General features: G+C 27.0%; 2 protein-coding genes across 3 annotated transcripts; one reads left to right on the top strand and one right to left on the bottom strand.

Moving 5' to 3' along the window:
* The first annotated feature begins 1204 nt into the window (after positions 1 to 1204).
* On the top strand, positions 1205 to 13975 carry LOC103571512 (facilitated trehalose transporter Tret1-2 homolog). The gene is made up of 9 exons (XM_053737460.1): positions 1205 to 1277; positions 1739 to 1874; positions 8670 to 8878; positions 9641 to 9910; positions 10356 to 10581; positions 10657 to 10853; positions 13326 to 13505; positions 13683 to 13817; positions 13894 to 13975. The coding sequence occupies exons 2-9, from the start codon at positions 1742 to 1744 to the stop codon at positions 13960 to 13962; spliced, it is 1419 nt and encodes a 472-aa protein (XP_053593435.1). The 5' UTR covers positions 1205 to 1277; positions 1739 to 1741; the 3' UTR covers positions 13963 to 13975.
* A 394-nt stretch (positions 13976 to 14369) lies between these two features.
* LOC103571509 (enolase) lies at positions 14370 to 20016 on the bottom strand. Of its 2 annotated transcripts, XM_008549695.2 has the most exons (8): positions 19921 to 20016; positions 19752 to 19833; positions 19003 to 19096; positions 18744 to 18917; positions 16867 to 17024; positions 16413 to 16713; positions 15403 to 15689; positions 14370 to 15323 (listed from the first exon to the last, which is right to left on the bottom strand). In XM_008549695.2, the coding sequence occupies exons 3-8, from the start codon at positions 19063 to 19065 to the stop codon at positions 15002 to 15004; spliced, it is 1305 nt and encodes a 434-aa protein (XP_008547917.1). In that variant the 5' UTR covers positions 19066 to 19096; positions 19752 to 19833; positions 19921 to 20016; the 3' UTR covers positions 14370 to 15001. The 2 variants fall into 2 exon arrangements, with proteins under 2 accessions (XP_008547917.1, XP_008547916.1); XM_008549694.3 differs by lacking the exons at positions 19752 to 19833; positions 19921 to 20016 and adding an exon at positions 19510 to 19603.
* Positions 20017 to 22827: the final 2811 nt, after the last annotated feature.

The following is a 22827-nucleotide window of genomic DNA, read 5'->3' as shown; positions in this document are numbered from 1 at the left end:
CATCTGTTAGGATATAATACTGTTTAGTTTGTTTTTGACTTTTATAAGAATAAGTATTCGATTTATTTTTTTTATCATTATTTTTCGGATATTGCTGTGAACTTTAGTGATAAACAAACGATAAGCTGATTGATATTTGTGATAATATAATACATTTATGTAATAAAACTTTCTGATTATTCATTTTTACAGGCTACTTTAATTATATGAATTTTAAAAGTGTCAAAGTGTTATTAATAATTACTAGTCATTATAATATTTTTAATGACGCTCAGGAAAATTATATATAAAATAAAAAATATTTTTAAATAAACAGTAATAAGAAATATTTGGAAATATTTTTAACAAAATAAAATTTATGATTAAAATTAGTTTATTTTTATTGTAAATATGGAAACAAACTGGTGAGAAAAATTTTTAAAATTATAATTCATGACAGAAATTTTAATTAACAAAACTATTTTCTTAAAACTAATGGAAATGATGGTTAACCCATAGACCTTTTTGTTCATTTTTTTTTTTTTTTTGCTTATGAATGCTCATATTTTTCTTCACATTCTTAACTTATCATCACGTAAATAAGTAGTTTAACTAAAAATCTAGTTACTGTAACGAGATAAACGATAATAATTACTGTAATTTCATTCCGATTACATATTCATAGCTAAGACAATGATGCATGTATAAAATTTTAAACAAAAAAAAAAAAAAAAAAAAAAAATATACTTAATTATGAAATGTCGGATAAATAAAAATAAATAAATTTGATAAACCATTTAATTAATTAAAATTAACTTTTTTTATAACTTTTGATGTACAATTTATATATATATATATATATATATATATATATATTTTTTTTTTTTATCGTAAATTTAAATATTTAAGCTCATTAGCATATATCAGTTTCTATCGAGTACTTTAAATATTTAAATTCATTGGACGTGTATATAAACATATATTTCATTGATTAAATAATTAACTTCAGCCGTCAACTGTGATGAATAATAAATGTAATTGACAATGTATAGAATGTATATAAATGAATATTAAAGTTATTGTTTTATAAAACTTCTAGTGATAAAAATAAACCATTACTGAGTTACCATAAAGTTAATATTCTGTCGCAAAATTTCGACACATTGAAAGAAAATGAGAAATGCATTCAGTCGAATAACAATGAGGAGCTAAATAATAATGATAAGGTTGTATATGATGAAGAGGAAGATGATGTTCCAGTTCAATACACATCCAATTGTCGAGGTGTATTCGCTCAGGTGAGTTGATTATTTCGAAACATGTATGTCGATATATACATACATGTATGTGTATATAATGCAAACCATTCAAGTTCATTCATACACAATTCATATGATGGTATATATATATGCAAAACTAATAATAGTTTCATCAATCCAGTGACCTTACTTCTATTGTTCCAGTCTAATACATATATCTTTTCACACTAATGATAGTATGTTAAAAAAAAAAATCTTTAAATATTTTTTATAACTCTGTACGCGTACTTTTTTGATAGAAAAATGATAATAAAATGTTAAAAAAGCTAAATGAAATTACTTAACTCATCACCCAATATGAGTGCATTTCTTTAAAAAAAACTTTTAAAAGTAACTCACCAGACTTTTAAAACTACTTAACTCAATTATCTCAAGTATTGTAAAAACTATATCAAGTATAATAGAATGTTATTAATTGATTTTTGTTTTGTATTTTTTAGTGTATGGTTGCCGGTGCTGTACTATTTTTAACCGCAGGTGTAGGCATGCCTATAGGATACAGTGGAGTTTTATTACCACAACTTTACGAAATTAATAGTACGCTTCATATAGAAGAAGATATAGGCTCATGGATAGGTAAGAAATAATTTATTGTTTCATTCAGCATTCAATTACTGCAGTTTTTTATTAACGTGCAATTATTTTTCGTGAAAATTAGTTTTATATTAAAATATTTATATTTTTTAAAGAGAAATTTCACTTAAGGGGTTTGAAAAAAAATTTTTTTTTATTAAAATTAACCTTTTGGTTGAATAATGAATTTTTAATAATATAGTTTACATGAAGAGTAGTAAGTAAAAGTAAGACTTTTTAATTTTTAACTTCTTGCTATGAAAATTGAAAACTTTCAAAAACGGGGAAGTTATAGGCTTCGAAAATCGAGTTTTCATTAGATCTTGACGCTTTAAGGCCGTTGGAAGCTATTCTGACTATTTCCGGATAAACGTCAAGCCGTGTGTGTATGCAAACTTTTTTTGTACGACGTTATCTTTGGAACAAATCAATCGATTTGAGCGGTCAAGTAGTTTATAAGTTGTACAGAACATAAAAATTTTTAAATTTTTTCATTAAGTTTTTGTTGCATAACTCATAAATCGCTGAACTGATTTGTTTCTAAGTTTGATCAAATCTAAGTCTCAACAAGCTCTTTCGATTGCATTAGAGCACGTCTAAATCGGTCGATTCGTTCCAAAGACATCGTTGGACAAAAATTACTTGTTTTCAACAAAATCTATATTATTATTTGATCAAACCGTTTTTTTATCTCGAAGAACTTAAAAGTTGACAAATAATAATGTTTTCGAGCTCAGAGAGCTTTTGGGGTTGTCCTACAGGATCAACCGTTTTTCAGATTTTAAGAACGAAATTTTAGAAATTCATAGAAATCATAAATTCTAATATTCTAAAAAATATTTTTTTTAATGAAGTTGTATGTTGCGTATCAAAAATAAATGCTTATGATCGATTAATCTTAATAATTTAACTTGTTGAAAATTTAAACGAAAAAACTTTTGAAATTACCTTTTTCCTTAATGTTCAAGTCTATTAACCACTATATATAGTGGTTCAAAAAATTAAAAATAAATTCAGGTTAACGTTGTCTAAATTTTTTTTAATTTTATGAAAAAAATCATAATAAAATCTCACCATTAGGTCCGTCGTAACCTCATGGACGTTGAACAATTTTAGCAGTAAGAGAAAGGTCTAGTGATCGAGTCCGGGACCCGGCGCACGGTTAAAAAAACATAATGAATAGGGATTGAGAAAGTTAACCTTTATGCTACCTGCCGAAAAAAATTACAAACAAAGTGACGGTAAACAGTATTAGTTTAGCATTATCAGTGTTTTTAATTAATTATTTTTTTTTAAATAAAATAAATTTTTTAGATTTTTTCATCAAAAGTATTGTGTTCTATTCGCGACTGTTCAAATATGCCATATAAAAATAATACACAGGTGAAATTTTATTGTTTCCCCGAAAGTTCACTGAACCTTCAAACGTCAAAAATACTTACGATAATTGTAAAACTGTAAACATTGGAAGCACTGGTTTGGGCGACAATCGTGCAGGTTATAACCGATCGCTTATTTGAATCTTTGGTTTCTATTACATTTAGAACATGACTAGATTCAAATATTTTTCCTTTTTTATCGTTTTGGCCTCTAACCCGATTATTTTTAATCGGTAAAAACCCAAATTTTATTATTTTTTACATTTTTCATAAAAACCCACTACTGTTTACTACAATGTTTACATCACTATACTTTTTTTATTTAACGCTGGGGAGGTCTAATTTGGACAAAAATGCTGCCCCTATAGTTCGGGCACGACCCCTATAAGGTATAAAGCGAATAACCGTGTAAAGAAAGAATATACTACTACAAAAATTGACAACTAAAAAAAAAATGAAAGTTACTAATTATAACGACAAATTTGAATTATATCAACTCTCAGTTTATGAATTTCAGTAAATATTACAATTTCAAAAATTCATATTTTTTATTTAAAGAAAAAAAAACTTTTACAACTATTTTTCAAGCAAACTTCTATTATAATTGTAAAATTTTTCGTAATGAAAATATATTTTTATAAAAGTAGTTGACATTAACTAATTGCAACAACATCATATGCACGAAATTCAGAAATTTTAACCCTTTTATAAAGTTTATCAACCCTTCGGGCTACTTCATTATTGTATATACTAAACTTTTGTTAACTATTATAGCGTCATGTTGAATTTAATTACTATGCATGAGGAAATAGGATTATTCAATTTATGCCTCACTAGTTGGTAACACGATGTTAAAAGATAACAGATTGAAAACTCGGAAACGTGAGACTATATTGATTATAAACAGCTTTTAGCTGCAGATTAAATCTTAAATACTTTTATAGATAAAAAACAGTGTCGATTAATGATAACTCACAGTAATAAGAATTTTAAAAAAATTGTTGGAAAATTTAAACGTGCACACCTTAATCGCTCATTTTATTTTTAATGATTATTTCGATTTTATTTTTGTTTGATTAAAATTTGTTTTTAGATATCCCGCTTTTTTGTCTTAAATGTCGTTCTTTTTTTCAATCTAATTATTACGCTAGTGCTGCTGCCAGTAGTTGGTGGAGAGAACAAAGGAAAAATAATAACAATAGTAAAAGTAAAAATGGCAACTAAATTTTTCGTGAATAATCAGTTTTAAGTTTTTAATAAATTACAATTAAACTAAAAGGATTGAGATAGTGATTTTCAAAAGGATTCTTGAGATAAAAAGTACAGAGACAATAAAAAGAAAGTTAGGCCGATTAGTTGTGTCTATCGGGAGTTACCGTGTTTACTAAATTTCATACACGACAGTTGACTACTCGTATTTCTGAGATTAAAATAATTTATATCTAATTAATGGAATGTTCAATCGACTTGATATTGGGTTGAAATTATTCTTTAATAAATTGTCTTTTTATAAGTATAAAATTTAACTCACTTTAGTGTAACCAAAAAAGGTGTAGAAGTAATTTAATATGAGTGAATGAGTCAAAAATAATAGATCGATCATAAAGCACCCTCAGCGCTTTCGCGTTTGAGGTGTATAATTTATCTAATTTGCTTACAGCGAATTTAATTATAAATTAAATACAAAAAAGTTAAAAATTCAAGGTATGACAGCACTGATATATGGTAAAAATAAATATAAAACTGCCGTCATGTTGGATTGTATCAAGTTCAAGGATCTCGAAGCAAAGGTTCATAGCTCATACTTACGTCCTTCAATGGCATACGACCCGCGAGTCAATCAAGTATCATCATGTCATCACACATTAAGTGCAACAGCACAATTCGTTTAGAGCACGCACTTTTAACTGACCTAGATATTTATGAGATGTAACTCACGGTCAAAGTTACTAGGGCCATTTGTTGCTATAATTTTATAAATTCATTTCTTACTTATTTTTTAATTAATGTAAGTGACCCCTCTATCAACCAGTTAAGCGTATTTTTTTATTAGAATTAAAAATTAATATATAAAAAACCAATTCATGTATAAAACAGTCACAGAACCTTGAAGCTTATACATTTAACTTCAAATTAAAAAAAAAAATATGTAAAAATATTTATTAGAAATCAAATAATAAATGAAAATAACTTCAATTCCTGATGTCCCCTCTATCGGCCTAGCTGTCCCCTCAATCGGCCACTTTTTAGATAAATTTTAGCTGATCTAATGTATATAATTTATTTACATCTATTTTAAATATTTATATTTATTTGGAAATATAATTTAATCACTTTGTTTATTTATTTTGACATTAAAAAATTAAATTGACTATTTTGCATATAAATGCTAATAACCTCAAAAAAAAACTAAGGTGGCTGATAATGCATACAGAGGTAATTTTCTTGTATCTATGTTCAGCTACCCTATTTATAATATAAATTAGGCAAAAATCATCAAATTTTTAACTCTTAAAATTGCTATGAAACGAGCTAATAAGATTAAAAAAAATCGGACTTTTATTGTTATTTTTAATTAGTAATCGGTTATTGAAAAAACAAGAATACTTAACCTACACTGAAAAAAATAATCACTAGCAGCTAGCGATTATTTTTTTCAGTGTACTTGATAAGAAATCATTAGAAATCGCATCTGACGCACTAATTTTTTTTGTTTAATTATGAAATGAATTGTTACAATAATCAAAGTATGTTTAATCTAAACTAGAGTAATTTTTCTTTTTTTTTTTAAAAGTATTTACGCATTAATACGTAATTATTGTGGAAATATATCGATTTTTCGACTAAGAGACCGATAAAGTGGACCTGACCGATAGAGAGGTTACTCACCTTATATTCTTTGTAAAAATAAAAGAAAAACTCTTGTGGAAAAAAAATGTTTCCAAAAATATTTATCACAAAGAATTTCAAAATTAATGTTGTTCTTTTCAAAAATTCAAAAACAAAAATATTTTTTGATTTAATTTATTAATATTCTAATATCCATGAGCTCTGAATAAAATCAGATCAGAGTAAAAAAATTTGCAATTTGATATTGTTATTTTTATTATACACGAAAAAATAAGTTTGACAAAATTAAAAAATTAATGATTGATTTATTTTTAAATTTTTATTTTCAATAGTCTCAAATTGTCTAAAATTTATAACTTCATTTTAATTATAACGAATTTTTTTTCATAGGATCAGAAAAAACAAAATGAAGAAAATTTCTGATTGAAAAAATTAATTGTCTTAAATATTTATAGAAATTATAGAAATAAATTCACTAAAGAGGAAAAAAATTATAAGGATTTTGGAATTTTATTTTCGATTACCGTAAAAGCCTCTATTAAATTTATCTTTGTAAAGCATAATTAACTTTAGGTAATTCTATAGTAGCTTGAGACGTTGCAATGCAATATCGTTATAAACAACCGTCTATATCTATGTTATCGAGGGATCGGGTTTAATGACAAGGTATTACCGGTGAATTGTTTGGTTCATGCTTGGGAAATTACAGCGAAGACATTTTGTCGTTTATGTGACACGCTTCCTATCCCAAGAAAATCTAAGTAGTAAATTAAAAGCAAGAAAAAAAATAAATAAGAGATTTTGTAGGTTTAGTCATTTTAAAATAATTGAACAAAATAAATAAAATTTTTTTTTCTTATTATGCAACTGTCAAAGTCAGTATATAAAATTTTACAATTTAAAAAATTTTTAACAAATCACAGTAACTACATTGTAAAAAATTGGGTTCGAATTCATTCCGAATTCAGTCGCTCGCTCGTAATTTCGGAGTTTTTACAAAAAATTACTCTGCATGTACGGAAAGAAAACTTCACTAAAATTTAGGATGTTAACACCGTAATCGTGGACCAGACTTTCATTGGCATCGATTTTTAAATGTCTTATTTCAAAATTTATTATAGTCATTGTTAAAATTACGATGTTGAATAGTAGAGACTATAACCTACGTCGTTATAATGTTGTAAAATATATTTTAACAAAGACTATAGTAAATTTCGAAATAAGTCATTTAAAAATTGACGCTAATGAAAGTCTAGTCTACGATTACGATGTTAACATCGCAAATTTTAGTATACTATACGGAGTAAATAGGAAGTTTGTTTTTTCATCGGAGTGATCTGGATTTCATTTAAATCCGCATTCTCTCTGATTCGGAGTTTTAGTATTAAAATAAATTCTTTTTAGGAGTAAATTTCACTATGAGAAGATTAAATAAATAAACAGCCATCCGCTCCGGATTTACTCCGCTGTTTTTTTACAGTGTAGAACTTGCAGTTGATGAAACTCAACAGTTATTTTATCTCAAGGTCAACATCTGGTGTCCTTACAAACGACAAATGTCATCGTTGTCGATTTTTTACGACATAATCAATCGATCGCGTAGAGTTTGATAGTATGAATATACCTAAACAAAATTTTTTTTTAATTTTATTTATGTCAAACTTTGATAAATATTTAAATAATCAATCCCATTTTTATCATGACAAAAAAAATTTATTGATACGTATGATCAAGTTTATAAAAACTAATTAATTTATGGTGAATTGACAATACCAGTACTTCAATCCGTCAAAATAACGTCTCTGCTGTCATTCAAAAAAAAGCTACCAATCATACTGTTAAAGAATTAAATTGACATATATTCAATGTTGTTGAGATAATTTTATTTGTCAATTTTCATTTCAATCACTTGCTTTCATAAATTTCTTATGGCAAGTTATTGTTGAAAATGAATTTACAAAAATATTTAAAACCACCAAAATCATATGCAATACGTTTTTTTTTTTTTTTACAATTAATGCCAAAATTATCTTAATTACCGGATTTATTTTAAAATTTAATTATGACAAAAAAAAATATATTAAAAATAATTACTATTTTTTTCTTTTGTTTTCTTCAAAATCCTATTAAGCATTGGATTATTAAAAATGTTTTACGTCATGAAATCAATATTCATTTCATAAAGCCGCATTTAAAAATAATTAAACTCTCGTTAATTAAAAAAAAATCTCCTGACATTAATAATTGATTTTTTTTTTTATTTTAATATTCCGGACATATAGTTTATATTAAAATTTATAATAAAACTGAAAAAATCTTTTAAAACCAGATGCGTTAGTATTTGATAAAGGAAGAAAAAAATTTATTTCGCCAGTTCTCTTTTAATACAAAGACCTCCTTGAATTTATTTAATTTTTATTGAACTAACATGTTCATACTTAAACTAATTATTCAACGGAAAGTTATTTTAAATGAAAAATAAATAAATTTTTTATAGGATAGAATTTAGAAAAAAAAAACAAACAATGAAACTTAAAATTGATAAAATGATAATACAATTGTTTTTCAGCATCAATTCATAGTCTAGCAAGTCCATTCGGTTCTCTGATATCCGGTCCACTTTTAGACGCAATAGGTAGACGTAGCTGTTTACAATTGTCAGCTATTCCTTTGTGTATTGGCTGGCTGCTTATAGGATTTGCAACAAATTTATGGCTGATGTTATTGGGTAGATTTTTCGCTGGTTTTGGAGTTGGAATATGTGGAGTTGCAGCTCAGGTAAAAATATATTTTTATTTATATTATTATTATTATCATTATATTAATTAATACTACACTGTAAAAAATTGGGAGTGAATTCGGAATGGTTACGGATTTTATTTTAATTCGAATTCACTTCATCACCCAAAGGTCCGGAGCTTACAAAAAAAAACTCTGCATACGGAGTAAAGGGAGTTCGTTTTTCCAGTAAAGTAATTTCGGAGTAATCTGAAATTTATTAGAATCTGCATTTACTTCGATTCGGAGTTTCAATATTAAAATAAACACCTTTTAGAAGTGAATTTCACTCCGAGGAGATTAAATAAATGAACAGTCATTCACTCCGAACTCACTCCGGGTTAACTCTGCGTTCATTCCACTAATTTTTTACAGTGTTAGAACTTAAAGAAAGAAATTGATTTTAACATTTTTTATTTTTAAATTAATTTATCCCTTATTTATAACTTTAAAACTATCAAAGATATGTTAATAACTTATAGAATCTTTTTTGTAGCAAATTAAATTTCTTACAAATTTTGTTTAAAAAATTTTTTTTTAATATCTATATTTTTATTATAAATTTAATTTGAATGTAAACTCACTTTTTCTTGTTCATTGTCATGTTGACATTTAGTTAATTTAATATTTTGATTTAAAGAAAATAAAAGTCAAAATAACACATGTATAAATTCACTACAAGCACAGCCTAAAAAATTTTCCGAGCAATACTGCGTCAAATAGTTGATATTATTATCACTAAATATGTTAATTGTTTATTAGGTATTAGTAGGAGAAACAGCAGACCCAGGAATACGTGGATTTCTCGTTTCGATTTCCATAGCTGCTTATTGTGCCGGCATTTTATTGGTTTACATATTGGGATCAGCATTTACCTGGGAAATAGTTGCATTTAGTTGTATAATTTTACCTGCTATGAGTTTATTAACATTAAGTTTAATATCAGAGAGTCCAGTTTGGTTGATTCGGCGCGGTAAAATAAATGCGGCTAAAAAAGCTCTTACGTGGTTGCGTGGAGGTGATATGAAACAAGTAATAACTATTATTATTTCATATCTATATCTATATCTATATCTTTTATATACATAACTTGATCATTGTTTATCATCTATTCATGTTTGGTTCCTAAAAAAAAATCTGTAAACTACCTGACCCTGCGGGCCAGTTTTGAAACTTCCCGCTGTTTTCGAGCTCCTTTAAATTAAAAAAAATTTTAATGTCAAGTTTACTCTTGAAAGAAAAATATTTAAAGACATTGAATGTATTCAGTAAAAGCCAATACCAATAGATCGATGATAAATTTATTCTTGATAGATAGATTATATTTTTTGCTTAGCATAAAAAAAAAAGAAAAGGTAGACGATGACTAATGATATGGTTAGAAAATATATGACGATATAATGTATATCCAAGTATATACAGTTTATTTATTTTTTCTTGTTGTTATATTATTATTATTGTTTTTGTTGATTCAAAGATCACGGCAGAAATGTCTGTTCTGATAACACGAACAAAGCAAGAAGACATGCGTATATTACCGTCGTCAATGTCTTTTTGGGAACGATTATCAGAAACAAAATCTAAAATAATTCATCCAGGTGTTATTAAACCGCTGATCATTATAAATGTATTTCTATTCTTACAAGCGTTATCTGGCACGTATATTATTGTTTACTATGGAGTTGACCTTATTCAAGACATTGGTAAGTCACGATTGTAATTGATAAACGTGATCTGAAACTTAAATTTATAATTTATTATTTGTTTGTGTTTTATAGGGAAAGGAAGTGTTGATAAATACATGGCTGCTGTTGTAACCGCAACAATAAGATTTATCTTTTGTCTGCTGTCTTGTGTCTTATTGTTAAAAATAGGCAGTAGAACAATTGCCATCGTATCAGGAACAGGAACTGCATTATCATCATTAGTCCTTGCTACATTCGTTTTGATGAGAATAGAGGAATCTTATTTTGACGTGAGATGATTATTTTATTTTATTTTATTCTAATAGATTATTATTTATTACAATTACTCTTTTACCAATAGACTTAATGATGAATAGTAAATAATGCATGTGGTCAATAAAAATATTTTATTAAGACGCGTTTTCATTTGTTTCTCTATTCGCACTCAACTGGATAAACGGTATTATCTTTGTTCCACTTGTACAGTAAATGGGAACTTTGCCCAAGTTTTTCACGTAAATAAATGGAAGTTATCAAAAAATTAAAGCGCACTTCACTAATTCATAGAGTAAAGCATCGGGTCGGTGTCTTTATTTTGCGTTTAGAGCTTTTATTTCAGAGAAGAGCTTGGACAAAATTATCTGATAACCGTTCTTTATCTAAGTTACAATGCGAAAAAAGCTGAATATGATAATATTTGTGATCTATCACTCATGATATTCTTTGAAATAAAACTAAAACAATTAACTTAAATCTATAATAATAATTCTGAATTTATCTGAGGTAAATAAAAAAAAATGTTTATTTTCAATTACGATATGAATTTGAATATTGAGTTAAACTGTGAATAAAAAAAAAACAGTGAAAGAAAAAAAAACCAAATTTTCAGTTTTGTTTGTTTGTAAACAAAAAAAAAGTCAACAATCAATCAACCCCATGTGCCATTCCTACTTGTTTTTTGCCAACGAGTTTACTGAACTGGAAAGTCTATTTTTAAATTTTCCAATTCAATAAACTTTTTTTTTTCTGTCAGACAGACAAATGCAAAAAATTAGAATTTGATTAAAAATTTTTTTTTTTTTTTAAAGTTTATTCACAATAAAAAATTATTTTTTTAAATTAATCTATTGTATCTTCCGGTCAAATTGATGAATTAGATGATTATTATGGCAATCGCAGGAAATTATTGAAATTTAAAATTAATAAATTTAACGCGGAAAAAAAGAATTGAGATCTAGAATCTTAAATCTTGAGAATTTAATTTTTAATTATTTAGATCGATGAACACTGAAATTAAAATAAACGAACTTTAAACTTTAAACAAGATTTAAATAGACCTATTGATATCAATATGATTTTCAAATTTATTTTTTCCCGGCATTATTCAATTCAAATCATTTTAAATTGTCTTTAATAAATATATAAAAAAAATCGTTCCAAAAAGATTCCAAAATAGTTTGACATGTGGAACTTTTAAAAAACTTGAGACAGACTAAAACTTTGAGTGGAACTTTTTTTAAACTTGTAATTTTGATAGTAAGAAAAAAAAATGTACCTAGGACTATAATGAACGAGTTTTGAGAATGAAAAAATAACATTTTTAAAACATATTCCTCAAAATGTATAAAAAGTTCCAAATTAAAAGTTTTTGAATTTTTTCAAAATGAGGAGAAAATTCAGTAATAATACATTTCGAAAAATATTTTTTGATTCGAAATTTGCTTACATAAAGTCCTAGATAAACTTATTATTTTATCATCGAAATTACAACAGTTCAAAAAAAGTTCCACTCGAAGTTCTAATCTGTGTGAAGTTCAGAATTTCCACAGGTCAAACTTCCTTAGAATTTTTTTGAAACAAATTTTTTTTACCCGGGAATTTCAATCCAGATTTTCTAATTAAGAATCTATAATATTTAAGCCTGTTGTATATATAACTTTATAAAAATTCGTAGAATATCCAAACCAACTACTCAGTAAACTCTAGTTTTCTATTTAAAGAAAAATTTTAAATTATCCAAGCGATAAGTTAAAAACAGATAATCCTAAATTAATAATTATCACCTTGTCAACAGTAAGCTCAATTGAAAAAAAAATGTCAAAACCATTTTTAAATTGTTTAATAATTACATACCCATAAAAAATTCCAATCAGATTTATTATTCTGACTTTTACCCACGCTTGAGTCACTTACATACCTATAAAATCTATATTATCATTATATATAGCCAACGACTCTACATATCCTTTTTTGAAATGTACGGAATAAAAGTATGAAAGAGAATAAAAAGATTTATTTTTAAGTTTAATATACTGTAAAAAAAAAAACCGGGGTATGTCCAGGCGGTGTAGGTGTTAAAATTATCGGTGTTAAAATAACACCGGCGCCGGTGTGAATATTCTTTACCGGTGTTAAAATATTTGACTTTGTAAATATTTTTACTTACTCGATCACTGCAATTAGTGTTTTTATTAATTAATTAAATTATTGGTGGTTGAAATAGTGGAAGAAAGATTATGTAATTTTTAATTAAATTACGTATAACATGAATAATTATTTAAATAAGTACATGGCAAAATTGAAATTTCCTCCAGATAATATTCATTAAAATTTTATATTTTTCACACGTAATAAAATTTTTTTTCCGATTTTCATGCGTGGAATTTTTTTTTGCATCTATTTAACACCGCTTTTTTAACAGAGTAAAAAACTACTCTAAATAAATATGATTTATTTTAAATTAATAAATTTTATTTATACAGAAATATATAATAGGAGTTTGTCTCTTTATGTACGTCAGTTTAAATACAATTGGATTGTTTACTCTGATTGGAACAATAATTAGTGAATTGCTGCCTCATCGAGCTCGTGGCATTGGTGGTGGCTTTTCAATGTTTATCTTCAATTTTTCACTCTTCATTACAGCTAAAATTTTTCCATTGGTATGACATTTATTTATATATATATATATATGCACATAAATTAATAAAATGAAAACACTCGACTCATGTTTGCTTTTTTATATTTTTACGAATTCAATAAAAAATCATGACACAATTTTTCGACACAAAAATATTTAATAAAAAAAATCATTCATTTATTTTCTTTATGTTAAATAGCTCAAAAATTTAGTGGGTATGGGAGGTGTTTTTATAATATTTGGAATATCAGCCTCTGTACTCACAATATTTATGTGGCTCACATTTCCCGATACAAGAAATCGTTCATTACAAGAAATAGAAGATTACTTTAATGTATGTAAATAAAATATAAATTTCAATTAAATTATTTAATTTAGTGTAAAATAATAAATTATTTTAATATTTTTAGGGTGAAAACATTCTTTGGATAAAGAAAAAAAAATGTCAGAATGAAAGACTAAAAAATTCTGAAGCATAAAATTATTTAAAGCATCGCAAGAAAAAAATAAAAAAACGTGATATACATTTGAAATTTAATTAAGTTTAATTTATGCTATTTAGTGTCCATTAGATGTATATTTTTTTTTTTATCTATAGTAATAATATTAAGAAACGTTAAGAAAAATAACATTAAATAATTTAACATATCATTAAAAATAAAGCAACGAAAATTTTTCATTTCGTTATATCTTTACTCTTTTTATCAAAAGTAAATTTAATTAAAAATTATATGCTTCAGTTATCATATTAAATACTAGTTTAATTTGTCTAGAAAAAATTTTCTTAAGTATATTTATATATAATTATTTTTATATACAAATTAACTGTTACCTTATATTTAAATATTTATTTATATGTATGTTAATAAATAATCAAAAAGCCAAGTATTTATTTTTATATTTTTATTTTATCAATTATTGATAACATCGAAATAAATCCCGACGAAGATTACACATCAACAGCAATACATTATTATAAACTATTTTTTTTTATTTGTCAACAGCAATTTTTATACTGATATCTTTTGTTCATTTAAATATTATTTTTATTTTATTTGTTCATTATCTTCTAAATAATTAAAACACATTTTTCTTTTATCTGAATGCCTATTAACTGATTATGTAAATGAGCAGCTGACAAATTAATTTAATCATAGTATTTCACTAAAATAATTTTCTCGGACTGTTGCGATTTTTTTTTAAATATTTAAAAAAATCCCACAGTTAAAAATATAATTTAATAACTGTCAATGTCAGTAATAAATTATAATTATTTGAGTAAATATATTAGTTTAATGCACATTGTAACATGTGTTTAAATATATATTTAGTTATCTATTAAATGAAACTCTAGTTAACAGACTTTACAGTATTTATAAAGAAATATAAACTACCGTTAATGGCAATGGTTTTTTTTTTTTTTTATTTGAACACTATTATATTAATTTAAACTCAAAATAAAATAGTTATTATTTAACGATGTTGATATTCGTCGTATCAGTGGGAGAAAAAATGTATTTAGGCTGATGGGTTACGGAATTTTTCACCGGCATACTTGGCATTGGCGCCAAGTTCTTCCTCAATACGTAAAATTTGGTTGTATTTAGCCAATCGTTCTGAACGACAAGGTGCTCCGGTTTTAATCTGTCCAGTTGATAAACCAACAACCAAATCAGCAATAAATGTGTCTTCAGTTTCACCAGAACGATGTGATACCATCGTTCCCCATCCAGCGCTTTTAGCCAAATTGTGGGCGTTGATTGATTCAGTTACGCTACCGATTTGATTGACTTTCAGGAGAAGACAGTTGCAAGCTTTTTTTTCGATGGCTGTCTTGATTCTGTAATTGTTGATTGTTAATTAATAATCAAATAATTATTAATAAATATTATAAATAATAGTAATCTAATTTAAATTACCTCTCTGGGTTAGTTACTGTAAGATCATCACCGACAATTTGAATGGGAGTAGCAGCAGTCATAGCAGTCCAAGAATCCCAACCGTCTTGGTCAAACGGATCTTCAATTGATACAATTGGGAAATCTTTAACCCAATCTAGGTAAAGATTTTTCAACGCATCTGGTTCCAAGTAAGTGCTGGGATCGGATTTTTCGTTCTTAAAGTCCAAATCGTATTTTCCATTCTTGTGGAATTCAGATGCTGCTACATCCATACCTATTTTTATTTTTCCTTCATATCCCGCAGTCTAATTATCCAAAACGTAAAAAAAATATAATCATTATTATTAATATTACCATTAAGGAATAAAAATTAGTGTCTGGTGGATCCGAATTACGGTAAATTACGGGAATTTCCTGCAATATACGGTATTTTACGGCGAATTACGGTAAAATGCGGCATTTTTACCGTAAGCACCGTATGTTTTTTTTATTTTTATTGTGTAATTCTTCACTTTACGGTAAAATACTACAGGCTTGCCATAATTTTACGGTAAATTATCGTCCTCTTGCTGTAAATTTACGACTAAAATACCGTACTATTGCCGTGAAATGTCGTATTTTACCGTAAAATATCGCAATTCGGATCTGCCAGGGATTACAGTATAACCTGATTATAAGTTACTGTGAGAATTATAGGAGAAAAATTCTTAGAAATGGCTTTCCCTTACTACTATCTTTTACTCGGTAATCGCTCGGTATTCTGCATACGTGTGTGTTGTGTTTATGTTTGTGCTGGCAGTCCTTTTATAAGTTGTTTAGTTGACGTTTGATTAATTTATAAAAAAACTGCAGAAACAATCTCCTTCGCGACAACCAAAAAACTTCGTTAGTGGAACTGAAGCGGGAGTACCATTTAGAGACGAGCGAAAAAAAATTCGAGGGGAAGCAATTTATAGCCAGGTTATACTGTATTTATGTATAAGTGATAAGGTTTGGTGATTTAAATTTAAAAGACATGTAAATTATACCTTGATGGCATCAATGATTAAATTAAGAGCTTCTTTGTTCTCGAGAATGTTGGGTGCGAAACCACCCTCGTCACCAACAGCAGTAGCATCAAGACCAAACTTCTTCTTGATTCCATTTTTCAAGTGATGGTAAACTTCACTGCCCATTTTCATAGCTTCAGTGAAGTTAGCAGCACCAACTGGTAAAATCATAAACTCTTGCATGGCGAGTTTGTTACCAGCATGAGAACCGCCGTTGATTACATTGAAAGCTGGTACTGGAAGGATAATGTCCTTGTTTCCAGCAAGCTCGGCGATGTACCTAAAATAAAATAATCAATAGATAGTCTTACGTAATCTTTTATCATAAAAGTGACGTAACATCGCTATTATTATGATAACAAGATTTATTAAAAATAATATCAGTTGGCGGCTTAAATTATTATTGATGGATTAGATTAGACTTAGTGCTTACTTGTAAAGTGGAATGCCTTTTTTAGCAGCTCCGGCTTTGCAGACCGCCAAGGAAACGCCCAAGATAGCGTTAGCACCCAGCTTAGCTTTATTGGGAGTTCCATCGAGTTTCAATAAGAAATTATCGACGTCAGTTTGCTGAGTGACTTCTAGCCCGGCCTAAATTTAACATTTATAAACATGTTATTATTTATTTAAATAAATATTTATATTTATAAACAAGTAAGGCTCCACTTATTTTCGATAAACTATTTAGTACTGTGCATATCGCCTTTAGATAAATTTCATCAGAAAACATGTAACGGCGGGCTGATGATACTTTTTACATTATTAGGTAACAAACTGCGTCATGTGAGATGTAAAAATGATTGTACATCTTAATTTATGCGTTTTATTTATATTTTTGTATAGATTTTCTTTAATTATCATTTGATTCTAAACTTGACGTCAATTCAGGATGAATTTATTCTGTATATTTATTCTGTAGTCAACTTTCGAGACTTGAGTCGTATGGCTAAAATGAAACAATACATGATAGTTTTGTCTCAAGTACTTCAACAGACTCATCAATCATCAGACTGCTTCGATGTACTCAGCGTTAGACTATAATCCTATTAATAGAAGCAGAGCCACCGCGATGTAGTGAACTTTGCTACACTAAGGGCGTGTTCAGAAAAACACATTGGATATTGATAAATATCTAACCAGATAGTTAGTAAAAAGAAAATCACGGGGTTTAATTAGAACTAGAGGAACGAAAGAATACCAGAAACTGCATTGACCTTCTTCGCAGAGTTAATGAACGCATTATGAGACTCGAATTGTTCCCTGATTTAGCCAGATAATATTTATGAACACAGAAATTTCATCATTTTTTTCCAGAGTGAATTTTTGAACATGTCCTAACTGGATAACAATCCAAGGCAGATGGTAACTTATCCCTATGTATCTAGTTGCATACTTTTAAATGTAAGTAATACTCAATGAGTGATCGAATGGCTGACGAATAATCAATATCAATTAAGATATTAAACGTTAGTACTTTAGTTAAACCTACAAGACGCCATCATCCATCTTACAGCAATAAGTTAATTATATTATTTTCTTTTTAATTTGGAATATAAAATGAATAATTTACATGAATATAGAAACACGACAAGTCATTGATATTATTTTTCAAAAAGTAGATGCAAGATTTAAGCCACAGCTGTAATTTTTTATCTATCGCTTTGATTTTCCCTCAATCCGCGGTAAAATTGAACGACTGAGAGAATTAATTTATGGATATTATAATAATTAACCCGTCAGTACTTACGGTGTGAGCAATTTGCTCACAGGACACTATTTGAACTATAGGATGTCGCTGTAGTGCAAGCGAAAATTTTAAAACTTTGAAATTCCGTGGAGCCCTAAAGCTTCATAATTACCAACTACATCCCAGATAGCAAAATTACATCTTTATGAGTTCTTGTTTATAATTTGGACGTCTCATTCACATCTTAAAGAAGTCTTTAAGAAGTTCTCAAGATGTCGAATGAGCCACCTAGCGAACTCAGTAAGACGTCTTTAAAAGAGTTCTCAAGGAGTTCTTTTTTCTGACTTCGCAAATAAAACTTCAGTATGAATTTACCGTGACGTTTTAAGGAGCTCCTAATCTTGACTTCATAAAGAAGTTAAAAAAAGAATACATTTAGACGTCACAAAACTGACATCTTATTTATGGGGTTTTCAAGAACTCTTAATTAAGAGTTCTTAAAACTTACACCTTTAAGAAGCCATTATAAGACTTCTTGAGGACGCCTTCAAAAAGATGTAAAGCAGTCATTCCGACTTGAATGCTGTCTGGGTATACAATATAGATATCAAAGAATTAATTACTTTTAATAATTCGGGAGCGATTATAGAATTGATGTTGTCAACAGCTTTGAAGACAGATTTTCCATGATATTTGGATTTATCATTGTCACGAAGTTCAAGAGCTTCATGGACACCAGTGGAAGCACCAGAAGGTACAGCTGCTCTGAATAATCCATTCTCAGTCACCAAATCAACCTTAAATTTTAAATAAATAATTATACAAATTAAACTTAATAGTAACGAAAATAAAAAAAAATATAATTAGTTTTGAAATAATTACCTCGACAGTAGGATTACCACGAGAGTCATAGATTTGACGTGCCTTAATACTTTGAATCGGCATTGTGTAGTTACTAAATTCGCAGGTAGAAATTCTGTAACGTAACAATAAACTAAATAAAACCAGCTTGAAAATTATGACACCAGTGCTGATTATTCAATTTGCTGACGTAATATCTAACTATTTTTCTACGATAAACCCGAGATTTATATTATTTGAATAAATATGATTCATTAATAATAAGCTCTACATAAAATTAAACTATTTTTATTAGTTTATCTGATGAACTAATTTTTAAAAAATAATATTTATTTTTGAATCAGTAAATTATCTAATTATCAACTTTAACCTTGCCAAGGTCATTGCATCATCTAAAAATACACGTATCGATATCAATTGGTATATATTAAGTAACTTATTATAAAAATATACTTAATTTTAAGTGATAATTAATGTATTTTTATGTCAAATTACATAATTTAAATCATAAATATCCTAACTATGAACCTTAAAGTAAAATATCTGCTCAGCAAACCACTCCCGGCACGTAATACGTACATTACAATTCGGTCTGTAAAAAATCGATCCAACTGAGTATGAAAAACTATAACGATTCAAAAAATATTTATTTGAAATAATAGCTATAATTATTAATAAAATAATAAATAAAGAATAGCAACAATAAGATAATTATAATAATTATGAATTGATAAATAAATTTTATGTTAAAATATTGAATATTAATGTACCTTTGTGCAACGCGTGACAATCGACACGAATGACACGACCGTTGGATGTAGACTGAAAAAAATGTCGACCTAGTTGTGACCTCTGTAAATGAAAATTTAAAAGTAATTAATTAACTATTATATTGATTGCTAAATTTAATAGTTGGTTATTTATAATTAGTGTACTGACATTATCAGGGTTTAAATATTTTAAAAGTGTTTTTTAAATTATTTATTTTAATTGATGCTTTGGTTTATGTAATTTATGATATTTTAGTGACCTTGAATATATATACATACATACTTTTTAGTAGATCAATAATAAACTCTGTTGATTATATAATAATCTGATATATTTTCGGTTGATAAAAAAGCAGACTGATAGATGCTGACATCTATAAAAGAAGTAATATTTGAATTTGAATTAATATTGTAAGTTTATTTTTTTAGATTTCTAAATAACACACACGACTTTGTAACATCTATGAGATAGAAGGTTTTGAGGCTTTTTTTTGACAGATCAATGAAGGACCGATACGTTGATAAAATGATCTGAAATTTGTCACTGAAAAAATATCTGCTGCTTAAAAGACTTGACACAAGTGACGGCGAGAAGTCAGTTACAAATAATGGTCCAATAAGTTATTTAAACTATTTTTTAATTAAAATGATTTCTTTAGGACGAAAAAAAAGACGAATTTCCTATGACTCCTAAGACTAATATCTATGTGTCTTATTTATAAAAAAAAAAATTGGCTCTGAGACAAAAAAAAATTTGACTTTTTTTAGATAACGTCTTTATGACATCTTAAAGTTGTGTCTGTGCTACTTGGGGATTTTCAAATGGCACACTTGGCTTTGTGACATCTATGCGATAACAGTGTTGAGGCTGATTTGTGACCATGTTATTGTTTAAATTTTCGGCATCGATATCTCTTGGACGAATAAACCGATTGCGATGGTTCTTGCAGTATTTGACACACTTTTTTGAACTCTATAGAGTTTTATAAAGCTGATTTAATTTTGACATTAATAGATAGTCGTTTCAGAGATATTTGAAAAAAAAAAAACCGATTTTTAACATTTTTTTCTCCTGCGATATTTCTCGAACGAATCACCCAATTAAAAACTGAAAAAAATTTTTTTTTTGTTTTTCTCATATATCTAAAAGTTTATTTGATCAATTGATATCAAATTTATAGGAAAGTTGATGACTGACAAATCATTCCGATTACCGCCGAAACATTCATTCATTCAAAATGGTTGATTAGTTGAAAGTTATAGAGAATTTACACACACACACATACACACATCATTCTGAAAATATAGTCAGAATAGCTTCCTAGGGCTTCAAAACGTCGGCATCTGATGAAAACTCAATTTTAAAAGTTAAAAATATCATCTACTCCAAAACATTTATATCCAAAACAACTCTCTTAAAGCTCAAACTCTACTCCAAAACCTCTTTTAAATGATAAGACCGACGAGACTATTCGAAATAACACTATCCATTATTGACTTAGCTAAAAAATTATCGGTAACTGAGAAAACACTTTAATTTCTATGTTGACTAACGTATTTTCACGCAGTTACGCGATAATTTTTTAGCTTAAGAAATAATGGATAGTGTTATTCCGGATAGTCTCGTCATTGAAAAGAGAAGTTTTGAGTAGAGTTTAGGGTAGAGATGTTTACGAATAATCAATTTAAGGATAGTTTTGTTTCACAAAAACCATATTCTAAATAGAGAAATGCTATGGAGTTGTCTGTAAATTGATAGATAGATAATATATTTTAGTCGACCGTGAGACCTTGATCTTCTGTGGCCGTCCAAAAAACAAAATGTTTACATTAGTTTGGTATATAAAACAATAATAATAATAATAATAATAATAATAATAATAATAATAATAATAATAATAATAATAATAATAATAATAATAATAATAATAATAATAATAATAATAATAATAATAATAATAATAATAATAATAATAATAATAATAATAATAATAATAATAATAATAATAATAATAATAATAATAATAATAATAATAATAATAATAATAATAATAATAATAATAATAATAATAATAATAATAATAATAATAATAATAATAATAATAATAATAATAATAATAATAATAATAATAATAATAATAATAATAATAATAATAATAATAATAATAATAATAATAATAATAATAATAATAATAATAATAATAATAATAATAATAATAATAATAATAATAATAATAATAATAATAATAATAATAATAATAATAATAATAATAATAATAATAATAATAATAATAATAATAATAATAATAATAATAATAATAATAATAATAATAATAATAATAATAAAGCTTAAATTAAAAATAAAAATATGATTATAAGGATAAAACTAAAAAATAAGAATAATTTCAACCGTCAAGTACATTTCAATTCGAGCTTTTTAAATCAAAAAAATAATTGTAAACAGCGCTACGAAATTCCGTGAATACAGGGAGACATGCAAGGCTCGCAGGTAGTATATTCCAAACACGAATTGCAGATACAATAAATGATTTATCATGAAATATAAGATGACTAGTAGGTAGATGTAAATAGTCCTACCTTAAATTTCCCCTACGCAGCATAGGCTGTAGAAAGATTAATTCATTATCGAATAATTGACCCTGATTCATATAAATTGTTTTATATAATAAGCAAGAAAGAAAAAAATTTCTCCTATTTTTCTGAGTGATCCAACCTAGTCAGCGATAAGGGAGGATGAGGCAAAGTGGGCCCCGTAAGCTGGAAATGGGATTATCTTTACTTTTTAACTTCCCGCTAAGAAAATCGACGATTTTCAAAAATTTCGGGAAGTTATTGTTTTCACCCTGATTTTCGAAAATCGAGTTTTCATCAGATGTCGACGTTTTGAGGTCCTAGGAAGCTATTCTGACTATTTTCAAAATGATGTCCGAGTGTGTGTATGTGTGTGTGTGTGTGGGTGTGTGTGTATGTAAACTCTTTGTAACTTTTGAACTAATGAATCGATTTGGATGGTTAAGGTGGCAATCGAAAGAGCTTGTTGGCCATCAACTTTCCT

This window comes from Microplitis demolitor, chromosome 3 (assembly GCF_026212275.2).
Source record: "Microplitis demolitor isolate Queensland-Clemson2020A chromosome 3, iyMicDemo2.1a, whole genome shotgun sequence".
NCBI classification, from domain to species: Eukaryota; Metazoa; Arthropoda; class Insecta; order Hymenoptera; family Braconidae; genus Microplitis; species Microplitis demolitor.
The sequence above is the reverse complement of the archived record's forward strand: the minus strand, read 5'-3'. Positions and strand labels throughout refer to the sequence as shown.